This window comes from Aulonocara sp. 'chitande type north' Nkhata Bay, linkage group LG10 (genome assembly GCF_057382095.1).
Source record: "Aulonocara sp. 'chitande type north' Nkhata Bay isolate Kocher_YH1m ecotype deep benthic linkage group LG10, A_spYH_male_GT1.1, whole genome shotgun sequence".
NCBI lineage: Eukaryota > Metazoa > Chordata > Actinopteri > Cichliformes > Cichlidae > Aulonocara > Aulonocara sp. 'chitande type north' Nkhata Bay.
This window is the reverse complement of record NC_141353.1, coordinates 17,353,363-17,372,373: the sequence shown is the minus strand read 5'-3', so window position 1 is coordinate 17,372,373 and position 19,011 is coordinate 17,353,363. Positions and strand designations below refer to the sequence as shown.

Genomic DNA, 19,011 nt, shown 5'->3' with positions numbered 1-19,011 from the left:
TTTGGCCTATGATGTAAAATGAGTTTGACATCCCTGAGAATACAAGGAAGTATTCATTAATTCATCGAAGCAAGTTCAACAAGCTTTAGCATTTGAGCTGAAAGGACAGCACTATCACTGAGGTGGATGATTGAGTTTTGCTTCTGCTTTGGACCAGATAACAACTTGTTCCTGCACGAAAAGCTAGAAAGGAAACACCTGTCTCCTGTCCACTTGATAAAGGCATCCTCTGTTACACGAGAGCTGGAGCTACAATGAAGGATAAGGCAAAGTCCTTCTTCTGCAAGGACAGGTGAGTAAGTAGATATTTTTCTTGGCTGGTTACTCTTTGCCCATCTCCTTGCCGCTTCAGCACCTCGGACAGTGACATGACCTACTGGGGTTTTGTTTTTGTAGCGCAGTTAGTCGACTTTAAAACACTTTTTTAATAAGATCAATCTAATATTTTACAGTATCACTTTTATGTGCATTCTTAAAATTCATAAACGCATGAGATTTTGTTTTTGATAATAACTAGATTTGGTATGCTATTGTGCTTGTTTCCTTAACAACGTTGTTTTTCAGTTAGAGTACAGGCGACAGCCCCTCCTAAGAGAATGTACATGATTCATTAGTTGATATTAACCAGTGCTTAGTAGAAGTTTGAATTTTCTAAATATTTCATTCAGTTGTGTTTTAACCCTTGTATGGTGTTCTGGTCTGTGAGACCCATTTTCAGTTTTTTTCAAAAGAAAAATTAAACAATTAATTATTTTTTCAACCTGAAATTCATTGGCTTTGGCTTATTTTCTGTGAAGAACACAAATCCAAACTAATTTTCAATGACCTCATACTGTACCTCCCCCCACGCATTTACATTACATACAAGGTGTTTGGGTCCACTGGACCCAGGTCTAATAAAAGTGTTGAAAGTGTAGGTCCTGTGTTCCCACACTCTGTCTTCCTCCTTTCTGGTGCTGCTGATAGTGTTTTCTTCCCCTCCTGCTCCCGCACAAAGTTGCAACATTGTTGAAAATTCAACTATCAACACCGTCTGCTCTGACATTCCCGCACATTTTACCCTCTTTCTTGAGGGATCCAAATTTTATTTTCTCATACCCTGTCCCACCTGCAAATTAGGGGCATAATACTATAAATAAGACTTTGCCAGTGTGGTTCCTTATCCCAACTGATCAAGATGGCAAAAGATTATCTGCTGCGAGGGCCATCCAATTGATTTTGGAAGAGAGAGGGGCTTCGGATGATGATGTTGACAAAGAGGTTTCAGAATATTTCACATTTCTGAAAATTCAGAGTCTGACAGTGACTTTGAAGAAGAGGATGAGGTTGAGCACCATTTAGTAACAAAACGAAGACGAGTACCCCATCTGCAGCCAGCTCCAGGACCAGAACAAGCCCACCAGACAGCAAGTGAAGAAACATGGATGTCAATAACTGGTGAAATTGAATGGTCTTCTTGCCCAAGAAATGAGCCACCCTGCAGAGCTGTTACTGGGATAAGCCAGGGCCAACACGGCTGACAGTTACTCATGTGCAGGACATCAAGTCTTCATTTGAGCTTTTCATCCCAGATTCCATCCAGAAAATTATTCTGGATTGCAGTAATCTAGAAGGAAGGTGTTTTTTTGGAGAGAGGTCGAAGGAGATGGACCAAATTCATCTAAGAACCCCAAAGGCCTACTTTGGGGTTCTTATCCTTGCAGGAGTTTTCAGGTCCAAAGGGGAATCGACAGAATCCCTGTGGGATGCAGAAACCAGCAAGAACCTTTCCGTGCATCAATGACTCTGGAAAACTTCCACAAAATCTCCAGGATTATCCGTTTTGATAACCGAGATGACAGACCAGCTCGACGGCAAAGAGACAAGCTAGCTGCCATCAGGACAGTGTGGGATAAGTGTGTGCACCACCTCCCCTGTTTTACAACCCTGGGCCTAATGTCACCATTGATGAGCAGCTGATCCCATTTAGTTGTGGAACATATTGCTTCACGTGTAAATGTGTTGTCTTTCCACTCACTCCACTTGATTATAACTGATTTATTTTTTTTATAACATTTTATAAAAAAAAAAACTAAAAAAAAACGAGGAGCACATTAATTCATAAATGTGATCTAACAAAGGTAAAGGGAAAAAATTAACCATGTTTGCTGTTCACATGTCTTGTAATTGGGATGAAGTAAACATCTGTTCAGTAATTTAACATAAAATTGTTTGATAGTGTTAATTTGGAAAGCCAAAACTCTAGCGGGTCCACCAGACCCATGAACACTGGCTGAGTAACAAAAATATGAACACCACACAAGGGTTAAATGTGCAACAAGCCACATTCAGAAACTCAATATCCAACTAGTGCCTCGCCATCTCAAACTGAAAAGGTTTCAATTACAGTCAGAAAGGTTGTGCACACGACAGCCAAAACAACCCAACATCAACTTTTAGCCCAGGGTAGTGCTCTAAATTACAAAATGGTTAACATGTTAAAGTGAACCCCGTCTCTGGGCTGGGGCCCTGGCTGGGCCTTGGGGGCTTGGGTCCTGGTTGGTGTGTTGCCGGGGTTGTGGGCGGGTGGGTGTATGGGGGCCCAGCCCTGGCGCAGGGTGCCGCCAGTGCATCAAGCCATCTGGGGGGCTCTTCAACTGGTGGGGGAGGCTGTTACATCTTGCAGGAGGTCTCCTCTCTTCAGGAACTCACTCTGCAGGAGGGGGAGATATAGGAGAGGTGAGGAAGCTCTCAGCCTGGGCGTCTATTGTCTTGTGTAGTCTGGAAGATGAGTGGATGACGGGGTGGGTGCAGTTTTCTCTGTGGTGGGGTCGGGTGGGCTGTCCCGGGCTCTGTGGGGCCAGGCGGTGCTGCTGAACTGGGCCCCGGTCCGGATGGGCCTGGGCCCCCTTTCCCTGGCAGGTTGCAGACAATGGGGGTGCCTACTGGGGTCAGCGGGGGAGCTGGCCCCAGGGAGGGGTCACTTACCCCTCCCTTCCTTCCCTCCCCATCTCCAGCTGCCTCCCTCTTCCCGCTCCACCACAATCACCCACACATGCAGGGCCTTGGGGTAAAGGTGTGTCACCAGGGTGCAGGGGAGGCACCCCCCCCCCATCTGTCCCCTTCTGGCTGCCTGTGCCTCAGTTTTATCCAACAACTTAGACATTCACATTACTCACACTCTCATTACACATACATATAGGATCTTAGAGGTGGGCACGCTACACGGACTCCAAATTACCATCAGGGTGTACACCCCACCCCTGGCGTCGTTGCACACCTCTCAATTTTAAATACATGTAGACATTGAGGGCTATCAGGAGGGGCTATGCGCTTACCTGCTGCTCTCTAGCAGGTAGCTCCATGTCCTCCTGCGTTTTAAATGCACCTTAGAACACACATGCATCAACACTACATATGAGCGGGTGGAGGGAGGTTTGGAGTCTTCACACACCCCCGTTCTCTGCAGCCTGCTGGAGCGGGGGGGCTAGGAGGAGGAGCTGGTCATCCAATTGGGGTCTGGAATGTGGGGCCTCCCTGCTGCTGCCGAGTCGGGGCAGTCTGCTTCTCTCCACCCCAGGGAAAAGGGTAACACTACCTGGGTCTGGGTGCAGTTTCCCCCTCCAGGGGCAAGGGTACCTAGACCTGGGGTATAGAGTACGCTTGGGGAGTGTGATCGTGTGTACAGCGTCTCTTTATGTCTGTCTCCACGTTGGGTGAGTGTTGAGTAATTGCATATGAGAGCATGAGGGTGGGAATGGATGTTTGTATCTGTGTGTGCCTGTATGTCTGTGTCTATATGTCAGGTTGGGTATCAGATGAAACCTCTCTGGGGACATCTCAGGACCTCCAAGGTATGGAGGCCTATCTCCCCCCACCACTTCCCCTGCCAGTGGCGGACTCCCTCAGACATCGGTGCATTGGTGGTTGTTTGTGTCCAAGGATGGGCGTCCAGGTACACACTGGCTCACTCCGGGTGGCTGCTTGTCGGGGCCTGGAGCCTGGGGCTCGCTCGGCCACTTCCGGGGTGGGGTGCCCTCAGCCTCTCAGCCTGGGGCCCGGTCACTCTGGCACAGCTGGCTGCCGACAGAGCTCACGGGCATGTCACTGCAACCCCCCCCCCCCCTGGCTTCTGCTCCGCGGCTGCTGAGTGAGCCCTCATCTGGGGCTCTCCTCAGCTCTTTCTGGGACAGTGGCGCGGCTGCCCCTCTGTTGGTCTTCCTTGGTCTCTTGTGTTCTGAGGGCCTCTGGATGTCTGGAGTTTTGATCTCCTCCATACCTGCTTCATGCCCTGGAGGACGGGGCTGTGGCTCCCCACACCCTCTAACACAGCGGTCCCCAACCTTTTTTGCGCCACGGACCGGTTTATGACCAACAATATTTTCAGGTGTCGCAGATAAATACAACAAAACAAAACTAGTACCGGTACTGAAAAAAAGAAGATTTATTCATAACACACGTGAAAAGACCCAGGAAAACCGAGTAAACGATAAAAACGATAACAAAATAACGCTGAAAACCGATAAAAACCCTGAAAACCATACATTTCACACCTGAGCCTCAACTCTCGCGGCCCGAGGCCCGGGGGTTGGGGACCGCTGCTCTAACAGATCATTACATGTAGGAACCTTTTAAATACAAGCGCGCTCATGCTCACAGGTGTACACACAGGTGCTCACCCACACAAACTACACCCTTTTTGGCTCCTACCTCTAAGCACACTGTGCGCTGTCGATCTTACGTGCTACACAGTAGTGTTTAATATTTAGTATTTACTGTTATATTCCCATAGATCATCGTGATGTTGTTTATTGTGTTGCTCTTCTTTTTTTCTTCTGCTTGTTTTCTCTTTTTTCTTTCTCAACAGGTGATCCAGGTGATTGATATATGTATTTTTTGTCTGCTTATTTTGTTGGTTTTTGTTTTTTGCACTTTATCCCCGTCCCTCTTCTCCACTGTTTTTCTTTCCCTCTTTCTTTCTCCCCTTTCTTTTCCCCAGTCAAGTCTGTCCTGTATTTAGCAAGTGAAAATAAAATAAAATAAATAATAAAAGGTGAATCAAATAGACCATTACGGCAAGGCTGGGATGGTCTATTTGGTAAAGTAAATCCATTGGGCATCTTTCTTCACCTTTAGACAATAATTCTGATGGCAAAAGAGCCAAACAGGACAGGCAAAAAAAAAAAAAAAAAGTGAACCCCAAAAAGCTTAAAGTGAAGTGTTTGCCCTCTAAGTGCAGTCAGAACTGTAAGTAGGCTGTTCATTAACATTATGAATAAGTACAATTAAAGCCTATCACAAATTAAAGTTTTGCCTTAAGGAACCATTCATCAACCCTTCATGCCTTGTGTACGTAGGAACAGGCTAGAAATGTTGCTTAACAGGCTAAACCCAGTAACTCAGTATTTTTTACCCCTCAGCTGTAAAAGGCTGATGAGATATTTTTATCCACTCGCTGGGCAGGTGGGAAGGCAGCGTCAACACCCAAGTTTGTAAATACAATAACTCGAGAATGAGGTGACCAGGAGTTTCAAATTCATATCTTAGACGTATCTACGAAAAATCTTGGATGATTTTGAATCCTGGTGACCTCGACCTCAAGGTTATAGGTCCTTTCCTAGGATTTTCAGATTTATACCATTTAGACCACTTGTCACATCTACTAGGAGGCTGAGGGGTAGCCTTGGCAACTGCCAGTTTGTTTGTTTTTTGTTGTTTGTTTTTAAATTAATTTGCAGTGTCCCTTCCCTCTGAGGTGACAACTGGACCCAACTCATACCTGTAACAGGACCTCACAGCGTAACAGAGCCACTGGATCCCTTCACTGCATGCATCAGTGGTTCTGATTTTCCTTTTCTTTTCTCACTTCTCATATAACTAACTATAGAAACCACTATAGTAATAAGAGTTATTAGCTATGTTGCTGCTCTTTGTTTCACCACGTGGATTTGTCTCTTCTGTTGCACTCAATGAACAAAATAGTAGTTGAATTTCTGCTTTGCAAATAAGTTATAATAAAGTTCCTGTATAGTTGTTCTGAAAAGATGCATAAGCTACAAAGTTTTGTTTTTGTTTTTTTTTACCATATTGTTTTTAAATTTGGTTAATTTTGGTGAATTGAATTGCTTATGGAGCCATCCATAGTGGCTACTCATCCACAGAGGTTGCTGCTTGGCTATGTCACTCAGCTGAGATGTAGACCTGCACTGTATTTTACACATACCAGTACATTCAGGCAAACCTGCATCACCTCCAGTATGCAAAAAGACAAACAATTTAGAGAGAAAGTGGTCTTATTGCGCTACCATAACAACCCACAAGAAGCAGACAAAGCAGTGGTGCTAAAATAAACTGTTCTGAAAAGGAGTACAGTACGTACCGCTGAGGCCAGTGCATATCCAGCCAGTGCTGCATTGCTAATGTGACCACAGAATATGGTGATAACAAATGACAGGAGGAAGTTCAGAATCCGCGACAGCAGCTGTAGAAACAAGCAGGACTTTAATAATTTGCTGGTACGGTGAAAGCACAGTGATTTATTGCCATTAACTGTGTCCAGGGGACTTGTCAGTACTTGGCAAAGCAGTGTTGTGAAATCACAAGGCACAGACTTGTCTGCATTAATATTCAGTCAGTATAGACAACATTTTTTCTTAGGCATGCAGTATATTCAGTTTTATTTGAGAAATAGTGACTAGTTTCACTACATTATGTAAACCTGCACTAAAAACAGTAATTCTGCACTGCAGGAGTGTGCTGACTGTGCGTATTATAATCATGGGATCCCCCAACTAAAAAGGAAAAGAAGAAAAAGAAGACCACTTTCTGCTACTTACCAGTGGGCCTGTGAGTTGTAACACTTGGTAGAGTTCTTCTCTGTAAGCCTGCGGCAACAAGCGTTTCATGCAACTACACTCAAAGAGTTTGGATCTCACCCATGATGCACCCTCGTCTTCCACAGCCCCTGCCGTCTTAGCAACAGAAACCTCAGCAACGGGCCCTGCACCGGGCAAGGGGTGTGCTGGTTCCGGTGAATCCAGCTTCTCCATTCAAACCCAGAAAGAGAATACAGACGGGAGAGAGGAGAGAGAAAAGTTAGAAAGCACTGGTGGGAGGGAGCGAGAGTGGCAGGGAGGGAGTGGGGTAAGAGAGGCAATTGGCCTATCTGGGTTTAGAAGTGCGACACATGCACTTCTTAGAAGTTATTGATTAAATTATGTGGTTTTGGGATGTGGTGGTGGAAACAACAGATTAAACAAAATAGAGAAAATAAACATGGGAGGTGACGGCTGGAGAGGTTTTGGAAAAGAACAGAAGACCTTTCTGATACAAGGATCAAAACAGGGCTGACAAACGTGTCTTGAAGTTGGGGGAGGGAATGCAACGTGTTTGAGTATTTGCTCTGTGTGCAGTGTACGACTGCGTGCTTTGTGAATATGTTACATGGCATATTTTGTCGTGTGGGTTTACTTGCGCGTTTGAGTGGTCTTGCAGGGCTCAGTGGTAATCTGATGAGGAATGCCTTGTTTTTCAGTGTATACAAGGAATTTTGATGGCATCTGATCTGCAGGCTTTGAGTAATTGGTGCAGGGCAGTCATGCTGTTTGTGTTTGTGTGTGCTGGTATTAGCCATTGATTGTAGCTCCCTCTGAATGGACTTTGACTAATGATTTTTGGAGTTGTCCTTCCTCGTGTCACATAAATCAACAAAGTCACATGAGCACAAAAACCCGACCGCTCTACAACTCAAACATTTACTCACAAGCATTTACAGATAACTTGACTTTATAGTCTTTATAAAGAATAGACCACCTCTCACAACACATGGGGACCTGTAAATCCTATAAACTTACATTTATATGTTAATGAATTGCCTGACGACTGATGGTGATTTAATCACTGAAACTCCAAAAAGGCACAGTGTGAACACCTAATACATATCATGTCCACTTGATCAAACTGATTTTAACCTGGCCATGGGCTCAGTCAGAAGTTAAAGAATTAGTTTACACAGTAGAGCTGAAAAGTGTGTGTGTGTGTGTGTGTGTGTGTGTGTGTGTGTGTGTGTGTGTGTGTGTGTGTGTGTGTGTGTGTGTGTGTGTGTGTGTGTGTGTGTGTGCCTGCACATGGATAGAAAGAGTTTCCTGTCCATAGTGTGCGATCCAGTCAATTGTGCAACAGCATCATAAAGAGTGTCTTTTTACACCTCTGTTTGTGTTGCAATTGCAGCTAACCTTTGATCTTTGTGTGATCACATAAGGCTTTCTTAAAGAGCGAGCGCAGAAATCTGTCATAGATTAAAAAGTACAGCACTGGCAGTGGTGAAATAGATGAATGAAGACGGTCCAACCGTGAAGGCGATGGTTATTATTACAACTTGCACTTTAGCATATGTGCTAAGTCGCAAGAATAAAAGGGAGAGGAAGCTGGCCTTTTTCCTGCTTCAAATTTGATTTCTGATTTATTTCTGATGTAAAGTAATAACTAGGCGTAGTGTGTCCGCTGCAGGTCTTGCTTTAAAGCTACTTTTAGACGTCTACTCCACCTGGAGTCAAACATTGCATGCACAGCACTGTGACTTAACAAATTTAATTGCTGAAGCATCAGAATCTATGCCTCAGCAAACAGTGGAAAATTTTGAAGCAAAGTTTAGCCAAGCATATTTCACAAGCTATCAGTAAGGGTAGTAACATTATTTGCATTCCTCACAAATGCTCATTAAATTAGCACATTTTTGTTGTTGTCGGTCCAGCAGTTGGTTCAGAAATGCTGATTTTAAAAAAAAAACTTAGGGCAACCCTGAATTATTAGCATGTTACAGAGCAGTAAACCCATGTCTTTGAAATTTCTGTTACAGTTCAAATTTCACGTCACGTCTCATTAACATTTGTTAGGTTTTTAGAAAAAAAAAAATTCTTACATGTTTTTATATACTCACAAACTTCCATTGCACTGATCTGCGTTTACCGTCACTCATCTGACATTAACGGGAAAGGCAGGAAAATTGACAAGGAAGTAAATCCACAAACACTATAGTTACATTTATCCCTTTTCCCACAGCAAAATAACAATGCCTTCCGCTCCTTTTCAAGGACACACACAAATTTAATGTATAAGTAATTTATATATTTTGTATTATTTTATAGTATTAGAAATAATTAATGGGCTTCCATTGTAACTTGCTTCATAAATAAATGTGTAGAAGTACACTGATTTTAAAGAATTTTAATTTAATTTTGAATCCCTCCAACCATTGATTTTAAGGGTTTGTGATAAAATAAAAATTTAACTATTAAAAAGGGTGTTTTTTAACTTGGCACACACACCCAGTTTACTTTTAGTGCCATTGTAATGGCTACAGCCAATAAAGGTTTTCCTTGTGTTAAAAGTGTCCACAATAAAAGATGGAAAAAAGTCATGGGTGGGAGGATTTAAAGGGTGTTGACATGAAGGCAAATACTATTATAAGAAAGGCATTTTGAACGAGACGGTAGTTATAAAAAGGGACCTGCGAAGTACGGACTAGGAGCTGATCCAGGTTAAAACAGTCATTCATACCCTCATGTAACACAGACAAGATACGAGCTTCATCAGGTAAATTCGTCTAACTCATCTCAGAATGCGAAACATTATATATATATATATATATATATATATATATATATATATATATATATATATATATAGTATAATTCCTAAAATCTTTCTTATAGTTTTAAATCTGGAGAGGTTTTTTTAGGATTTTTAATGCTGTCCTTAATATCTAACAAATGCTGAAAAAAAAGTATTTTTAAACAAATGTGTTTCCTTTCTGAGTCATAAAGTTCTGGTTGCCAGAGTTGGAAATAGTCTGATTTAAACTTAAATCAGAAAAATCCCTTTTTTTTTCTGTAGACGGATTTTGAGATATTTTGATGCTAGCTGATTTTTAAACCAGGTTTGTAAATGTACAGCCAGTCAACAGTTTAACACAGCAGCTCATCTGCTTAAAACCTGTGTAACACAGACATTTTCAGGTCATTCAGATCAGGTAGTTATTTTTTTTTTAAGGTTACAGAAGGATAAATAAGTTGAATGTTTTTTGATGGCTTTCTCTTTTTTTAGAAGTGCAGAGGAGAAAATGTTTGCACTTTTGTCTGGAATGTAAATTTAATCTGAGGCTAAAATTCCGAGAGACTAATGTTTAACGTATTTTTGGTTTGTTGTTTGTCCTGTTAAGTAAATGGTTAGAGGTCTTACTAGCTCTCGATGAAGAACACAACAGAATGCGGTGTCTGGTGGTATGCCACATCTGAAAAAACTTGTAATGCTTTAGCTTAAAATTGTAAATGAATTGCATACCAGTGCTTTTTCTAATGATCTCTTCCTTTCCTCCAGGTTCATTGAAGGCAAAGCAAAATGAAGTTTATCCTCAGAGCCGCAGTTTTCCATTTCCTCGTCCTCTATGCAGTGCACGTTTTAGGTAAGTTTGTTGTTTTAGAAAGACCTGGTCACAGGGAATGTATCTCAATCAGTTTTCTTGTCACTATTTATATTGTCAAGATTTACTCCCCCGATCTTACTCAACTTCCTTTTCTTCCCCATCCTAAAGGCATTAATATCCAGTCTAAACCTGCATTCAACGATGAGGGTGTTATACAGGTAAAGCTCAATGACCCTGTATCGCTGGTTTGTACGCTTGGTGTTACTAAAGCTGAAGAAGAGCTGGTCTGGCTGAGGAATGATGCAGCAGTTCTTCTGAAGGAAGGGAACAACAAGAATCGCAGCAGTCTGTGTGTCACACCAACCTATGAAGATAATGGTGCCAAGTTCACTTGCCACCAAAAAGGCAATTCCACAGATCAAGTCTCTGTCACCCTGAATGTCACATGTAAGTCCCCTTAAAGAATTCTAATCTGTAATTTTTTTTTATACAGATCAGAATTCTTAAAAAATTACAGGCAGACGTTGTTTTATTACAAGAGAGCCACATGCCTGTCACAGGTTTGAATAAACTTAAAACACCTGAGTTTCCTAATGTGTTCTCAGCCTGTTATAATTCTAGACAAAGAGGAGTAGCAATTCTAATACATAAAAATATTAATTTCACAGTACTCGATACAGTTATAGATCCAGAGGGCAGATTCCTAATCGTCAAACTATCTATACTTAACCAAAAGCTATGTATTGTAAGTATATATGGTCCAAATGTTGATGACCCCTCATTCTTCCATGGTTTTTTTAGTACACTCTCCGAACACCTAGACTGCACAATTGTTCTTGGGGGAGACCTCAACCTGGGACTAAATGAAGAAATGTATAGGCTCAATACAGCAGGAACTCAGCGTAATTGGCAGTCCACAAATATAATCAAACAGTATATGAGCGACTTTGGTCTTTGCGATGCATGGCGCTCCCTTCACCCCAACAGTAAGGAATATTCTTTCTTCTCACATGTCCATCACTCCTACTCTCGTCTGGATTGTTTTCTGGTCAGCAGCTCACTGCTAAGTAACATTTCAGACAATGAGATTCATCCTATAGCTGTCAGTGATCATGCTCCTGTATCTTTAACACTAATACAGAAGAATAATACTACACCAAGTAAAAACTGGAGATTTAATACATCACTGCCCAAAGACGAAGAGTTTATCAAATACTTTAAAAAAGAATGGACTCTATACTTAGGCTTTAATGACATTCCAGGAACATCAGCATCTGTCCTCTGGGAAGCAGGGAAAGCCGTGATGAGAAGTAAAATAATCTCTTTCTCATCACATAAGAAGAAAGAAGAAAACAAAAATATTCAGGAACTAGAAAAAAACATCAAATTCTTAGAAAAAGCCTATGTGTCACAACAAGATCAAGAAATATTAAACAAAATATGCAAGACAAAACTAGAATTAAATGAAATTATTAATAAAAAGAATACATTCTCAGTACAAAGACTTCGCCTGCAAAATTATGAACACGGTAAATTATGAATACGCCTTCCAACAACTGCTCACACTGCACAGCAAACACACCGGACAATTACATCCACGCTCTTTGGTTCTGTCCACCAGTTCAGAAGTTTTGGCGTGAGATATGTGAAGACTTATCAAAGTGTCTGAAATGTAACATTCCAGCCTCCCCTTTAGTATGCTTGCTGGGCAACTTGGATGAGGTCACTGCAGAAATAAACACAGCCCACGTTGTTTTTACGGCCCTATGCATTACCAAGAAAATGGTCCTCATTAACTGGAAAAATAAAAATAATCTTAATTCTAACCAATATAAAAACCATCTAATAGATCACATTAATCTTGATACAGCCTCTGCCATCACATTTGATCAATCCCTTTGGGCTCATTTGATCGACTTAATCACCTAGTTGGGGTGGGGGGTCATGGTTTGGTCCTGCCTTCACTATTGTGGTTGATATGGGGGTAGGGACGGCCTTACGGCGTCTGGGGAGTCCCTAGGGACGTTTTCCCTGGAGGGCCTAACCCGGGCGATGTGGCCATGACCTGGGTAGGGGCCCTGATGGCTCTTAGATGGTGTTTTCCTTGTGGCTGCGTACAGCGGAGATGGGGGAGGGTCTGTGCTGGCGGACGTTGGTTACTGGCCTGGTAGCCTGGCTGCCCCTGGGTAGGTCCGGGACGCGCGCGGAGGCTTGGGGGTCTGGGGGTGCTCCGCCCCCGGTCTGGGGTGCTGGCTGGGCCTTGGGGGCTTGAGTCCTGGCTGTTGTGTTGCCGGAGCTGTGGGCGGGTGGGTGCAGGGGGGCTCAGCCCCAGTGCAGGGGACCTCTGGTGCATCGGCCCAACTAGGGGGCTCTCTAACTGGTGGGGAGGTTGTTATATCTTTGCAGGTGGTCTCCTCTCTACAGGAGCTCACTGCACCCCACCTCACTGCAGGTGGGGGAGAGATATAGGAGAGGTAGAGAATGAACTCAGCCTGGGTGTCTATTGTCTTGGGGCTGGGCGGTGCTGCTGCTGCGGGCCCCAGTCCGGATGGGCCTGGGCCCCCTTGCCCTGGTGGGTTCCAGAGTGTGGGGGTGCCTACTGGGGTCAGCAGGGGAGCTGGCCCCAGGGAGGGGCCGCTTGCCCCTCCCTTTCTTCCCTCCCCATCCTCAGCTGCCTCCCTATTCCCGCTCTACCACACCCACCCACACACGTAGGGCTTGGGGTGCAGGTATGTCACCAGGGTGCAGGGGAGGCATTCCCCCTCTGTCCCCTTCTGGCCGCCTGTGCCTCAATTTTATTCTGCAACCTAGACATCCACATTACTCACACTCTCACATAACACATACATATAGGGCCTTGGGGGTGGGCACGTTTTACTGCATCCAGAGGATGGTCGGTGTACTCCAACCCACCTCTGGCGCTGGTGCCCTACCCTCAATTTTAAATGCATATAGACACTAAAGGTTTTCGGGAGGAGCCGTGCTGCTCTCTGATGTTTTAAATGCACTTTAGAACAGCACACAGCAACACTACATATGAGCGGGCGTAGGGAGGTTTGGGGTCTTCACTCAGCCCGGTTCTGTTAGCCGTCAGGGCTGGGGGGCTGGGAGGAGGTGCTGGCCATCAGATTGGGGTCCGGGATGCGGGGCCTCCCGGCTACTGCAGATAAGGAGGTGGTCCACTTGCCTCCACCCCAGAGAGAAGGGTAACATCTCCTGGGTCTAGGTGCGGCTTGCCCCTCTGGGGGCGGGGGTACCTGGACCTGGGATATAGAGTATGTTTGGGGAGTGTGACTATCTGTGCAGTGTCTATTTGTGTCTGTCTACACGTGGGTGAGTGCCGAGTATTTGGTTGTGTATATGGGGCTGGGAATGCACGTTTGTGTCCGCGTGCGCCTGTTCGTCTGTGTCTATATGTCAGGTTGGGTCTTAGACTCAACCTCTCTGGGTACATCTCAGGCCCTCCTAAGTACGGAGGCCTATCTCCCCTCACCACACTCCCTGCCGGTGGCTGATGCCCTCAGACGTTGGTGTGTTGGTGGTTCTTGTCAACTGGGGCTGGGCTGAGCCCCTTCCGGGGGGTGGGGTGCCCTCAGGCCTCTGGCCTCTGGGCCTGAAGCTCGGTCCTCTTTGGCACAGCTGGCTGCCGGCAGAGCCCGCGGGCACGCCACTGCAACCCCCTCTGGCCTCTGCTCCGTAGCTGCTGGGTGACCTCTCGTTTGGGGCTCTACTCAGCTCTTCCCAGGACGGTGGCACGGTTCCCCCCCTTTTGGTGGTCCTCCTCGGGTCCTTGTACTCTGGGGCCTCTGGATATCTGGGGCCTGGATCTCCTCCATACCTGCTTCATACCCTGGGGGACGGGGCTATGGCTCCCCACACTCCCTAGCAGATCGTTACATGGAGAAACCTTTGTAATACAAGCATGCTGATCCACACAGGTGTGCACACAGGTGTACACACGGGTGTTCACAGACGCGGACTACACCCTTCTTGGCTGCTGCCTCAAAGCACATTGTGCGCTGCCTTTCTTGCGTGCTGCACAATAGCGTTTAATATTCAGTATCTACTGTTATCTACTGCTAGCTAGTTTATTGTGATGGTGATGTTGCTCTTTTTTTTGTTTGCTTTCTCTTCTGTTTTTTTTTCTCCATACAGGTGATCCAGGTGTTTTGTTTGTTTTTCTTTCTTTCTTCCCCCCCTTCTCACCCTCTCTTCTCCCCTCTTTTTTTGTTTCTCTCCCTCTCTTTCTTTCATTCTTTCTCCCTGTCCTATCCCCCAGTCATGTCTGTCCTGTTTGTAGCATCCGAAAATAAAATAAATTCATAATTATAATAAAGGTCAATCAAATGGACCAATATGGCAAGGTCATGATGATCCACTTGGCAAAATAAATCCGCTTGGCATCTTTCTTGGCATTAAGACAACAATTCTGATGGCTAAAGATCCAAACGGGACACAAAAAAAAAAAAAAAAGAATTCTGATCTGATCTGTTTATTGTATTTATATATTAATACTCCCAGCCAATACTGAATCACTTTTAGATGAATTTGAAATTATTTAGCCAAGTTAGGAATCAGAAACAATATAACTGCATAATGACCAAAACTATCACACTGACTGACTGAGTTCAGTTTTATGATCTTTAAATAGTGGGGCAACGGATCACTGTATGTGTATGGTGTGCGTGGTCAGTCTGTCAAGCCATAGTTATGGCCAGCGCTAGCAGTCCAAGTGGAGGAGCAGAGGAGTTTCCAGCATTTAAGCAGCCCTTTGCTGCCCAGTCCGACCGGGCTAAAACTATTATAAGGCCGTATTCCGTTGTGCAAAAAAGGGGGTTTAAACTATGATGAACATGCTTGAGCCACGCTATGATATCCCGTTGCGCGTCCACTTCAGTGACAAGATCGTTCCAAGCATGTATGAGCAGGAAAAGTCTAAAGTTATGCCTGAACTGTTCCAGGCATCTTCTGTTGCCCTAACTACAAATGGGTGGACCTCCAGGGCAACGGAAAGCTTCGTGACCGTGACTGCTCATTATATCACAGTGGAGTGGTAAATACAAAGCCCTGTACTGCCCTATATTGCACCTTAATTTGTTTTTATATAATTGCGTGGAATGAGTCTTGAGTTGAATGTTTTTTAATAGCCAAAAAATACTTAAATAAGTAAATGGCGAGTTTTGTCTTTTTGTCTTTTTTTGCTGATCCGAAAATTTATCCGATCCATGACTTAAAACTGTGATCCGATCCGAACCGTGAGATTTTGGATCCGTTGCACCACTATCTTTAATATGTATCAGTATTCAAGGTTGGATTGTCATCATACTCTGGAGCATAAACAGGTTGTCATCAGGACACTACAACACAGAGCGAACGACATCCTCGCAAACATGCCGGGTAGGGCAGCAGAAGAACATCATATCAAAATGGCCCTGGGTAGATGTGACATTCCCAGTTGGACATTTGACCAGCCAGGAAGCCACCTAAAGAATACTTGAGGAGAGAATTACAACCCATGCCTAAACGAAAACCTTTTGGTGATCCTGAGACACATTTTCTCTAAACAATGCGTCTCTGTGGCTTTCAAACCAAAAAACATGCTACGTCAGAAAATTGCTCCACCCCAAGGATCTAGTCTATGTGTTTAAGTACAAGGAGCATTTTTGTAAAATTATACATCAGTGAAATCAAACAACCTCTAAGCTGATGACACAACACAGAAAAGCTACCTCATCAGGCCAGGACTCTGCAGTCTGTTTAGACCTACAGGCCAGCAGCCACCCTGTCAGTGATGCTGATGTGCACATCCTGGACACGGAGGGGTTATATTCTATAAAACAGAATATAGAAGAAAATATGCTGCCATAGGCTGTAATTTATCTGTGTGTAAACAAGCAAATAAGACAGAACACAAAGCACATTGAAAGATGGAAGTATTCAGGAAATGCATTTTTATGTGGATTTGTTTTGAAAGAAAGAAAGCAAAGGTAGGACAAAATTCATCATGTTTTTCAAGTGGGATGCATAATTTTGGTCTTGTTTTGCTGCTGGTTCAGAGAACTTTGGTTGGAGCGTGATGAAACATGCAGTTTTGCTACATGTCTACTTGCTCTTTAATTATATGTTTTAGCTGTGTTTGGTGATCGTAGAAAATGTTTTTGAGCCTTGAGCTCACAAAACATTTTGATTTTTCTGTGGATGCCACAGATGTTTATATTTTAAAAAACAAATGTGGCGGCACATCTCGTGAAACCTGATGTTTTCCATCTTGCCCCCAGTACTGGGGTCATTAGCATTTAACAGGTTTTAAACTAAAGGACCAACCAAAGTAGGGTTCGTTACCTGTTAGTTCATATATTTTTCACTGATCTCAGGGAAAAAGTACAGCACCACAATATGTAGATCTTTAACATATTATACTAGTAGTCCTCGTGCCCACTCGGAGTGGAGTGACTAGTCTCGACCATGGAGAACACCAAACTACGCATGGACCATTCAAGTGGACTTGCAGGAAGCGTGACTGGAAGGAACTGACCCCGATCCCATCTTTATTCTAGCCCTGATTTGTCCACGATTATCAGTGATCATGAGTACAACGTTTGGGTTTTTATAGTAAACTGACATCTGGGTTTTTGAAAAGATTTGAACTAGTTGTTCTGTGGTCACATTCCTGCATGACAACAGCACTTTAACAGGGAATTTCCATTTTAAGAGGAGGGAGGGATGGAATCATACAAACACACCCAACATACCTGTGCAAATTTTAATGGCAGGCTGGTCATGGAATATTCCGGTTTGAATCAGTGTAGCTGCTAGGTTGGTTACGTTGATGTGCATCTATCTGGAAAAAATTACTTCAATAATCTCACAAGCATTAATATTTGCACTGATCATTTTTCAGTCGCCCCAAATATCTCTGAAACAGTGGAAGTTACAGTTGAAGAAGAGGATGACCTTGTCTTGGAGTGTGACACAAGGGCCAATCCACTTGTCTCCTCTGTGACATGGTCACTAAATGGAAGCCTGGTGGATCTACTAGCAGATGGCCTCTCTGTGATCAATAATGGCTTAACAAGTCAGCTGACATCCAGCAAAGTGAAGAAAACCTTGCATGGAGGCATGTACACATGCACAGTGGACTCTCCTATGTATGGAAGTAGCAGCAGGCATTTCCAAGTCACAATAACAGGTGAGCTCACTAGATCAGCACTCTGCAATGCTACCCAAGCCACATCTCCACATTAAGTTGTTAAGTGGATTATAAAAATCAGTGCATGATATTATGGCTTGGTTATTAATGTTTTAATCTTCATTTTTACAGACAAAACCCTGAAGTTCCCACTGGGGCCCATGATAGCTGGGCTGGTGGTTGTGGGCCTCACTGCTCTTCTTGCTGTTGTTTCAAGGTGGAGGAAAATCGTAAAGGTAACGCACAGAATACACGTGTGGAGTACAGAGACTGACTGATTACAACCCAGACCTTCTAATATTTTAAATCTCTTTTAACAGTGCTGCAAGTAAGTTGTGCTCAAAATAACCAGTCTTCTCTACATCACCAAACGAGACAAGCCATGAAGATAACGCCACTACTCTGTGTGTAAAAGACTCTGATTATCCATTATTGTGTCCTTCTATTTAATTTTGTGATGTGATGAGAGATACATCTATTCTACATTTAAGTTTTCTTCCCAATGTATAAACAATGAATATATATACATATATACTATATGGACAAAAGTGCAGGGCTACATATACATTACACCTACAGGAGCTGCACAGCCATGGAAACTCACGTTATGTAGCTCCCAGCTTGTGCTGATGTTAATGCCAGAGGACATTTGGACCTCTGCAGTTACTGAGCGAGCAGAGCACTGCCGACTTTCATGCACTACACTGTAACTTCATATGATCTGCTACATTGTGTGGCTCCTGAACACTTCCACTGTACAATAATACTACAGCTGACTGTGTACTATCTAGATGGAGAACAACTTCAGGAAGTGACTTCCTGTAATAGAAATATCCGATCAAACTCACATTCAGCTCTTTAGCACAACATGTTCATTCCCAAATATTTGTAATGGGAGACAGCATGGCTAGGTGCTTGATGTTATACACCTGTGACAGCAGGGCTGAAAACACCTGAATTTAAAGATTAATAGGTGTGGCCTAAAGCTTTTGTCCATATAGTGTATTTCTGTTATGTAAACAGCTAGCTAGTTTAGCTTAGAGTGAAACTTCAGTGAAACACTTAGGTAGTGTTAGTCTAACTGTAATCAACTCATAAAACTCACAGTATGTTAGTTTTTCTATGTGTTATACAATCAGGGTATAACTTATCAGTTAAATGTCCTGTTACCTTTGGTTAAAACCAGACTAGTGTGTTTCCCATGTTTCCTGTCTTACACTGTGCTAACTGTCTGGTAATGGTAGCTGCATATGTTCAGAAACATTAATAACAATAATGATGCAGCTAGTAAAGCTCATCTTTCCAATGTAATCAATGCAATATAAACTGTCTTTGTGTGTAAGATCATTTTTATTGGTTATTATAAAATATAGATACAGTGGGGCAAAAAAGTATTTAGTCAGCCACCGATTGTGCAAGT

The 19,011-nt window shown here is 43.5% G+C and overlaps 2 protein-coding genes across 4 annotated transcripts in view; one reads left to right on the top strand and one right to left on the bottom strand.

Annotated features, from left to right (window-relative positions):
- Nucleotides 1-10,410, bottom strand: part of slc47a1 (solute carrier family 47 member 1) — a 24,846-nt gene extending 14,436 nt beyond the window's left edge. The window contains exons 1-3 of one of the 2 annotated variants that reach the window (XM_086308746.1): nucleotides 10,321-10,410; nucleotides 6,816-7,019; nucleotides 6,359-6,460 (exon numbers count right to left, since the gene is read on the bottom strand). In XM_086308746.1, coding sequence (XP_086164872.1) covers nucleotides 6,359-6,460; nucleotides 6,816-7,019; nucleotides 10,321-10,410 — 396 coding nt within the window. Of the gene's footprint in view, nucleotides 1-6,358; nucleotides 6,461-6,815; nucleotides 7,098-10,320 lie in introns of those variants that run through there. The other variant, XM_086308745.1, reaches the window with a different exon arrangement.
- The window catches only part of tmigd1 (transmembrane and immunoglobulin domain containing 1), a 20,051-nt gene extending 1,040 nt beyond the window's left edge, over nucleotides 1-19,011 (top strand). The window contains exons 3-8 of one of the 2 annotated variants that reach the window (XM_086308748.1): nucleotides 158-292; nucleotides 10,357-10,441; nucleotides 10,571-10,849; nucleotides 17,304-17,591; nucleotides 17,724-17,827; nucleotides 17,912-19,011. In XM_086308748.1, coding sequence (XP_086164874.1) covers nucleotides 10,378-10,441; nucleotides 10,571-10,849; nucleotides 17,304-17,591; nucleotides 17,724-17,827; nucleotides 17,912-17,923 — 747 coding nt within the window. In that variant the 5' untranslated portion in view covers nucleotides 158-292; nucleotides 10,357-10,377 and the 3' untranslated portion in view covers nucleotides 17,924-19,011. Of the gene's footprint in view, nucleotides 1-157; nucleotides 293-9,479; nucleotides 9,574-10,356; nucleotides 10,442-10,570; nucleotides 10,850-17,303; nucleotides 17,592-17,723; nucleotides 17,828-17,911 lie in introns of those variants that run through there. The other variant, XM_086308747.1, reaches the window with a different exon arrangement.